This window comes from Lupinus angustifolius, chromosome LG14, assembly GCF_001865875.1.
Source record: "Lupinus angustifolius cultivar Tanjil chromosome LG14, LupAngTanjil_v1.0, whole genome shotgun sequence".
NCBI lineage: Eukaryota > Viridiplantae > Streptophyta > Magnoliopsida > Fabales > Fabaceae > Lupinus > Lupinus angustifolius.
In genome coordinates this window covers 4,012,132-4,022,051 of record NC_032022.1, presented here as the reverse complement: position 1 = coordinate 4,022,051, position 9,920 = coordinate 4,012,132, and the positions used below count along the sequence as shown (strand labels likewise).

At 31.5% G+C, this 9,920-nt stretch overlaps 1 protein-coding gene across 2 annotated transcripts in view; it reads right to left on the bottom strand.

Annotated features, from left to right (window-relative positions):
- LOC109326041 (monogalactosyldiacylglycerol synthase 2, chloroplastic-like) overlaps positions 6,270–9,920 on the bottom strand; it is a 4,753-nt gene continuing 1,102 nt past the window's right edge. For both annotated transcript variants that reach the window (XM_019558679.1, XM_019558680.1), the window contains exons 3-9: positions 9,312–9,484; positions 8,357–8,518; positions 8,120–8,261; positions 7,494–7,721; positions 7,298–7,360; positions 6,753–6,827; positions 6,270–6,655 (exon numbers count right to left, since the gene is read on the bottom strand). In XM_019558679.1, coding sequence (XP_019414224.1) covers positions 6,392–6,655; positions 6,753–6,827; positions 7,298–7,360; positions 7,494–7,721; positions 8,120–8,261; positions 8,357–8,518; positions 9,312–9,484 — 1,107 coding nt within the window. In that variant the 3' untranslated portion in view covers positions 6,270–6,391. The remainder of the gene's footprint in view (positions 6,656–6,752; positions 6,828–7,297; positions 7,361–7,493; positions 7,722–8,119; positions 8,262–8,356; positions 8,519–9,311; positions 9,485–9,920) is intronic.

Sequence of the window (9,920 nt, the reverse complement as noted above, 5' to 3'; positions counted from 1 at the left end):
TGAATGAATCTCAAACAACTGGCCAAAGTCAAGGATCAAATATTCGAAAGAGAGTGATATTACCTTCAACCTTTATTGGTATTCGTAGATACGTGGATCAATTATACTTTGATGGGGTGACCATTTGTAGTTCATTGGGATTTGCTGATTTATATATGACAATGACATGCAATCCTAATTGGCTTGTAAGATTTCTTAACCCTATGGGTTTCAAGCCACATGATAGGTCAAATATCATCTCAAGAGTGTTCAATTAGTGAAGTTTGAAAAATCACTTCAAGATTTAAAGAAGATGCATGTGTTAGGTAAAGTAATTGTCTATAAGTATATATTCTATTATCTCATATATGTTACTATTTAAATAAATTTGGATACTTCTTATTATTTTTTTATTTAATGTTTTAGATATGTACACCATTCAATTTCAAAGGAGAGGTTTACCACATGCGCACTTGCTTTTCTTTTTTTTTTGCATCCATCTAACAAATATCCATCTCCAAATGATATTGATAGAACTTTGCTAGAATTTCAAATCAGAATGATGATCCTAAATTGTACAACTTGGTCAAGTCACATAAAATTCATGATCCATGTGGTTCTTGCAATATGTCTTCTCCATGTAAGAAAGATGGTAAACGTTCTCGGTATTTATCAAAACAATGTCAACAATCTACAATTGTTGATCAAGATGACTATCACGTTTATATCAGAAGAGATAATGGAAAAATTGTTGAAAAAAATGAAATTTCTCTTGAGAATAGTTATGCTATCCCTTACAACCCACAACTATTAATTAAGTATCAAGCTCACATTAATATGGAGTGGTGTAACCAAAACACCTCAATTAAGTACTTATTCAAATATATAAACAACAGCTATGATAGGATCACAACTCTAATTAAACCAACAGATGATGGTGGATCATAGGCTCGAGGGAACATTGATGTTGTTAAACAATATCTTGATTGTAGATATGTATCACCATCAAAAGCATGTTGGAGAACTTTTAAATTTCCAATTCATGGGAGACAACCAACTATCGAAAGATTGTACTTTCATCTTCCATGAGAACAACCAATATACTTTAATGATAATGAGAACAATGACAATATTCTTTCAAGACCAACAATATTAGAATCTATGTTTACATCCTGAATTGGAGCTAACAAACAATATCTAGAAGGTAGAAGTTTGAGTTATGCTCAATATGTGTCAAAAAAATTTTATGTCGATAAAAAACAAAACAGGATTTGGAATACAAGAAAATCAGGTTATACAATTGGTAGATTAAATTGGGTTTCTCCAAGCATTGGTGAGCTATATTATCTTATGATGATGTTCACAGTCGTTAAAGGATCAATATGTTATGAAGACATTAGAATTGTTTCAAATATTCAATATGCAACATTGATTGATGCATGCTTTGTCATGGGCTTACTTAAGGATGATAATATTGAAGTTTTAAGAGAAGCAAAGGATTGGGGTTCTAGATTCTACTTAAGGAAATTATTTATCACAATGCTCTTATTGACATCTATGAATAGACCAAATCATGTTTGAGAGGAAACATGAGAATGGTTATCTGATGAAATTCTTTACAATAAAAGAAATATCTCCAATAATCAAGGTGTACAATAATTATATTACAATTTATTATTAAAATTTTCCTTAACGTAAATATATTATATCATATAAGACACTATTAAAAGACACTAAATTCATAAAACAAAGAATTAATAACATGTTCACATTTAAACAAATAAGTCATGAAATATGTAAAGTAAGACAAGTTCACATAATAGATTCATCACAAGATACCTAACACAACATCAATTTTTAGTATTTGGACATAAAAATTAATTTGCAAGTGATACTCTCAATGTAAAGATTAAATATTAACATTTCGTTCTCTTAAACAATAGTCTTTCTTTGGACCGACTATTATTCACAGGGAAAAAATTTATACTTGTTACATATTTATCATCACATGTATGTTATTAATTGGCCAAATTGAGTCTTCATTTGGGCCGAATACAATTCGCATAAATAATCTCATACTATCATCTATGTATTTTTAACCAATTTCCATAATAGAGGTTACTTTGACAACAAATTGCATAAACTAATTCAAAAATAATTATCAGAATTATATTAGTCCTAAAAAATTATAATTTGGAATTAAAACTTTAATGATTAACAAATTTGATGCCATAAAATAATTTCTATATATATATATATATATATATATGCACAAAATGCATGCAATCTGTTATCAAATGTAAATTGGGTCGAGATTAAAAAAGAAACACAAATGCATATCATTATCAAATAACTCCATAGTAAAGAGATACATCTACATTCATATTAGGTGAACTGGAAAAATACATCGGGAAAATTAAAACTTAATTCATGCCTTTATTTCAGTGAACACCATCCAAAAAAATCATGCAGAAATATTTATATATAAATAAATTGGCAGTGTAATTCTCAAATTGCACATAATCTGGCAAAATATACATGACGTGGTGTTGTAGATGAATACATGATTCTAACATTGAGAAAATCAAAATTTTAAAAATTTCCTTAATGTAGGAACGTGAATATTCTTTAGGGGCTGAATCCATGTTTAGATCATGATTTTCTTAAGGTAACAGCGGAAGCACAAAATCCCAGAATGAAACTTAGGATTTATAAAACAATCCTATGACATTCCTTAGATTTATAAAACAATCCTAGAACATTCCTTATGATCGGTGAACTATCAATCTCAATCTTAAGATCTTGATTTTCACACATAATATAAAAAGATACAAAGTCATATCTAAATTCATGTTTCTCAAATGTATTCCTTTTGTATGCCTTTAGAGAGAGTTTTGGTATGATAAACTTTCTCAACCAAACTCTGAATTCTTTTTGAGACCTTCATGAGGAGAGGTGAAAACTCTTTGTGATTTGGTGTCTTGAGGACCATAATCATTTATTATGCATTAATTTTCTTATATATTAACTTATAGGATTCTCATTATCCTCTATAGGCTAACTATTTAGGTATCTACTCATTAAGCTCATAGTTGTTATCAGTTTTATTAATTTTATGGGTTGTCACAAATTATATTACTTATTTTGTAACCTCAAAATAAATATCCGATATAATTGTACTAAATATATGATGTTCACCTTAATAAGAAATTATGAATGTCTAATACGCATGTTTTTCCCATATAGCTATGGAGGAACCGGAAAAACACATATGTTGCAAACTCTAACATATGTATTGAGATCTAAAAACATACTTCAAGTGGTATAGTTTCTTTATTGTTACTCAGGGAAGGATATCACACTCCATGTTCAAAATACATGTATCAACTTTTGACAACTCTGTTTGCAACATTTGTCAAGAGTTTGAACTTGTAGACTTATTGAAACAGACAAAGATAATTATATGGGATGAATCTCCAATAACATATAAGTTTTGCTTCGAAGCACTTGATAAAAGTCTTGGTGACATAATGGGAACAACAAATGCCTCAATTTTGTTTAAAGGAAAGGTTGTAGTATTTGGAGGTGATTTTAGACAAACCTTACTAGTGGTTCCAAGAGGGTGTATTGTACATGCAACAATTAATGCATCTTATTTTTGACATCATTTATAGTTTTAACTCTTACAAAGAACATGAGTCTACAAAATATGAGAAATGCAAAATTATCTGAGCCTAATGATGATTGTGTTGAAGTTGATATTCCAGAAGAACTTTTGATTGTAGATTATAATAACACAATTGATGTCATAGTCTCTAATACCTACCCAAACTTACAAGATCATTACAAGAACGAACAATTTTTTCAACGTAGAGCAATATTTGCATCAACAGTTGAGATTGTTGATCAACTCAATGACTATGTTCTGAGTACAATTCTAGATAAATTATATTCATTTCTCTTTAAATATTCAAATGTATAATTATAGGTAATGAAAAAGAATACTTGAGTTCAGATTCATTTGATATGTCTGATGCTACAGAAAATAAGCATTCAAAATATTAACTTTTGAAAAGGGATGACAACATGGCTGGGCAGGCATGAGAAGTGCATACCCGTACCTATACCAGCACTATTTGCGGGTACCCATGCATGTAGTGTGTATTTCATAGGTACCCAACAAGTTTTCAATTTTAATTACATTTTTATATATCTTATAGTAATCAATTTGTAAAAATAAATATTACTTGAGTACTAAGATATGTATATGATAATTTTATGATTGTAGTTTTATATGAAATAATAATAAAATAGACAAAATATAATGTTAAAATAATAATAAAAAGTATAAAATATATAAAATGTTTAATTAAAATATATATGCGGGTACCCATGAGACGGATATTATGATACACATTCTTATTCATAAGCTATTTTTGTGGGTACCCATTGCAGGTATTTGATGGATACTCAATGGTCGAGTATTTTTCTCATCCCTATTCTTGCATTTCTAAATTCACTTGCAACATATGGTCTTCCAAATCATAAGATCAAGTTAAAAGTGGGCACTCAAATAATGCTATTAAGGAATTTAGACCAGTATGAAGGATTATGTAATGATACAAGATTGGTAGTTACTAAGATGACAAATCATGTACTTGAAGCAAAGATCATACATGGAAAAAACATTGAAAATATCATCTATACTTATGGTTATCAATGTCACCATCCCAATCTCCATTGAAAATATCCCTGTAATTGTTTCATATGCTATGACAATCAATAAATCTCAATGTCAATCATTAGAAATTGCGGGGTTATATTTACCTAGACCAGAATTTACTCATGGTCAATTATATATATTTGTTTCAAGTGTTCAAAGAAAAAATGAATTGAATATATTGATACATGACAAAGATGGTAAACCACTAAAGGCAACAACAAATATGGTTTATAAAGACTCTAATAAGTTTTTTATAACTAATTTTATATTATATTCCAAACATTGCTTTGGAACTAATTTTTTTCTTTTAAATAACATATTTAATGTCATCTCATATTCAATATCTTTACATCAACAATCACATATATACAAACCATTCTTTATGATGTAATCTTTACTGACATTTTTATTAACAAATTATGTTGTTATTTTTTAATTAAATTCATGTAATATACATTACCAACCCGTGCCAATGCACATGTCTACTACTAAAAAAATATAAAATGAAAACCTGAGGATAGGAATTGAGCTTTTCTAGCTTCACACCCAACACAAACTAGCCATTGAACATCAAGGTTTGGGTCATGACAATTAGACAAGTTTGAATCATGAGTATTACATAAGCTAGCTCATGGCATATGGAGTGATATATTTTGAGAATGAAGATATATTCCTTTCATGACATGAACCACATGCAGTGTTCCCTCTGTCTAACTTTGACAGCCATAAGTAACATACGCCTTCAATACCCTTTCAACTGTAACAACATTAATAGGGAAAGATTTTTGTTCTTAAAAATTAACACATATGATCATACAATATATCATATATTCCAAGCTAATACCATGAACACATCTTCAGTGAGATAAAAAAAGTAATTAGAATCTGGTTTTACATTAATATATCTAAGGGATATATATAAAGTAGCTAAAACTTGTTTTACATAAATTATATCTATTACTATTTCTATAACATGCTAATCCCATCCTAGTAAGTGCTATTTGAGGCAGTAGAAGGAATCCAAGGTTTTTTATCTTCATCATCCACTCTCCTTTCACCTTATGACTTATTTTCGTTTGTCAAGTCTTCCTGGTTCACTGTTCACTGTTATTCTGCTTTATGACTATTGCTTTGACTCAATCTTTTGGTAACAAAATGAGCTTTCATGTTTAGTTGGTAAAATTAGACAGAATTTCAAAATCACAAGACACATTTGTTAGGCCATCCTTAAAGAAAGTAATGTGATTTTTCTAAAGCAGCGATAACCAGAAGACAATAAGAGTCCGTTTGTGGGTTGAGTTTTAGAGGGGAATGAATGAAAAAAGGAAGTTTCAGAGTCATCTCACAAGTGTATCTCATGACTCATGGCCTTGAAGCCTTTCCTTTCCCTCACTTTCTCTCCAAATCCCAAGTCGTAAACGGACCCTAAATAGTTTATATTTTATAATAATAGAAGGGGAAAGTTGAAGGAAAACATGAACTAGAAAAGTAAAACAGAACCTTGCAGCAACTATAAAGTCTATCTGCTACAACCATCCTTAATAGATTCCAAACTATTAAAATAGCCAAGAGCATGTTATGGTAACCAATTATGGCAAACCAAAGATAAAGAATGACATATAGGCTAGCTAACTGTACATGTGAGCAATAAAGCATAAAAGGTAATGTAGAAGATGCAGAAATTATCACTTAAACTATGGTGGTAAATGAGGTGGTTAACTTGTATGGAAATGTTACTAAAGGCTTCCTGCATTGCTGACCAAGTTCGTGAATATCCTTGACGATGTTAAATACCGCCTCCGGTTGAGCTAATTTGAGTGCATTCTCTGACATTCTTTTCATTTCATCTGATTTTGTAGTGAACCATTCAGTCACAATTTTTGCTGTTTCCTTAGGACTTCTTGTGAATACACCAGCACCATTATTTACCACATAAGGTACATTACCTTTTTCCTGTAGTCACATTGGAGATTAGAATCAGTGAAGTGTGGAATGAATAAAAATGAAACAAAAGCTGAATAGCAAAGAGCAGAGGAACTTAATCACTCACCTGTCCAGGGATATAGTCATTCAGAATTATGGGGAGCCCTCTGATCAATGCTTCTGCAATTGTGCCTGGTCCAGCCTGAAAGTTTCACAGAACCAATGAGCCTATGCTAACATACAAGTAACACATGAAGAGAATACAACGAGTAAAAATAGTGTCCTCTAGCTTAGAATATAGAAAAAGGCAGCCCAATGCACGAGGCTCTCATTCAGTGGGGTCTGCGGGGGAGACTGTTTCCAGCATTTGAACTAGTGAGATCACTAAACAAACAACTTTACCATTACACCAAACTCATCCTCTTTGGCTTAGAATACAAAACATTAAAAACTACTATTTGGTTCTCTTAAGAATATCATATAGAGGTAACAAATCATTCTTAATAGGGACTACTTTCCAAAATTTTGACTTGAAAAGAACGAATTTGACACACATGTGAAACTCGTAGGAACCAAATCAAGTTTTCCATTTCTCAAAGATCAAATTAAGGAGGTACATTTTTTCGGAGACATAATTCGGATATTTGATCTGAAAAAATTGGTTTAACTTACTTTTGTTATTATGCAGTCACATGCTCCCATCCATTTCTCCATCTGGGTCTCAAATCCTCTAATCTAAACAAGAAACAAAAGTTAGATGATGCCATTATATCTTGCTCATGCCTAACTTTCTATTGTTGTAAACTTGTAACTTATTTATTTCCCAACATATATTCATATATCAGATGTTGAATGCATGAAGAGTTACCTTCACTGGAATATTATTCCATTCCAAGGATTGAAGTGTAGAAGCCAAGCTCTTATTTCTACCACATATGATTATTATCTGCCCAATGGGTTTCTTAGTTTTTTCATCAAAAAGTGATTCTCCTAGAGCCATTGCTGTTTCCTTCACAGGACCCATTCCTTCACCACCACCCATCAACAAAACTGCAGGCAAGTTTGGATCCATCTCAAGTTCTTCTCTTAATTGATCCTGTAACAAAGAAAATAGCAAGTCAATAAAACTCGGCTAAAAGCAATGCTCCACTTATACTTTCGGTTTTAAGTTTTGGATTGCATCATAAATCGTATGAGATATGATGCGGCTGCAAGATCTCGGTTGTGGTGGTTGTCACAAACCATGATTTAAAGTGTACTGCTTGCAATTGGCTCGCATCAATCCACATCCGTAATGCAACCACCGTAATTAAGGTTTTAAGCCACAACCATGATTGAGGATGCAACATTATTAAGGTTTTTTTCCTAGTGTTTGACGTTGTTTGTAATAGTATTTTTCAGCAATAGTCCGCAACATAATGGTTTTGAGAGTCTTCAAAACCGCAACTTGAAACCTTTAATGTAATTTAAAACTATACATGTCTATCTAGCTACCTTAGAGATAATTGCACGTGCAAAAGAAGGCCTGATAGGCAAACCGAAAACGCGAGTTTGAGACTCCTTGAGGCCATCTAGTAAAGCTCTCTTAGCCACCTCCTGTGAAGGGCAGTAACATCTATTGACTCTGGGATTAAACCTGGAAACAGAGTGAAGGTTAGTCCATGTAAGAATTAATTACTGAAATGGGTGTTACTTGTATAAGAGAAAATAGAATTTTTATAATGAAATTACCAAGTTCTGTGGCATGTATTAAGGTCTGTGATCACTGTGGCAAAAATAACTTTCTTAAGCAAACCTTGCCATTGTAGTACCAACAATGGGATATGCTGCATCAAGGGATGAACACTGATTATAATGTCTGGCTTATATTCCATTAGCCCTGCCTCTACCTCCCTGAAAATAACACAACGCAGAAATTTTACAAAACACTAATTATGCAGGTGGTCCATCGGGAAGGTTAGGCTCGGCTAAAGATTTTAGAAAATTATAGCATATCTGACAGCAAAAGAGTTCCCTTTTTAGTTTTTATAAACAAGATTAAGCTTTGAGTGAGATAAAAAGTATGCTCTAAGCATTATTTTCTATTTGTACAAGGATGAGTTTGACACATGGTAAAGTTGTTGGTCACTGACTAACTATGAGGTCATGGCTTCAAATCTTGGAAATAACATCTTCATGTGTAGGGTAAGGTTATGTAAATATAGCATCCCCCATGCCCTACTAAGTGAAAGCCTCATGCATTGGCCTCCTTTAGGCTAGGTAACCATGAACAAGGATCACCTGTCTCAAAGCTGTCCCAATTCCATGTCTCTACCCATTAAAAATTGACACATAAGTAAATAGAATTTCTTTTAAAACAAAATGATACATTTTTATATTACTTGTTCGAAGTTGATTAGACCGGGACAGGGTTTGGAGATAGGGTGTGGGACAGAGGATCTCCGTCCAGGTAACCATGCTATACAATAGTACTTATTAAATGTCATACAATTATATAATAATGTCTTGCACCAATGACAATAAAGCAAAAATAGAAATAATAATAAATATTTAAATTTTTTAATTGATATACATGTTTTCATTGGTATGGAACAGGATTTGGGACAACATATCACGATTCGTATATATCTGCCCCAAGTGATAATGATGGCAAAATGAGTGAGAAGATGTTAAAAGAGGAACATACTTGGCATAGTAGGCAGCTATGGCAGCTAAATATATAGTGTGTATCCATTTTGGAGAAGTACTATGAAATGCAACATTCCATAACTGCACATGCCTTAACATAAATTTATATGATCTCTCCATGTCATTCAATGGCCATCCTGTGTATTCTTTCCAAACATCTTTAATAAATATCTGAAAATTTATCAGATACCAAAGTCAGTTCCTAATTAATAAAAAAAGGGGCATGAAAATTCCCTTTCCAGAAAGAAAAAATAAAAAATGAAAAATAAATGCAAGTGTAGTCACATATTCTAGGTGAGCATAGTGCATGATATTAGAAAAGGTTATATAAATCAACTAAACATTTCAAACCACATATTTTGTAAGGAACAACAGAGAGCTTGAAAAAAAATCATGGGTTAAAGTATATGAAAACTTAGCAATGTTTTCCTAAAGTAAAATTGAATTACATTAAATTAGAAACTACACTCAAAATTATCCTCTACTTGCAATTTAATTCTTAAATCTAATAATACTTGTTTTTTGAACTTTGATTTGGAAAAGAAAATATTCAAGGTACAAAACAAAGGATAAAGCAAAAAATTCAACCATAAATAATATATATATA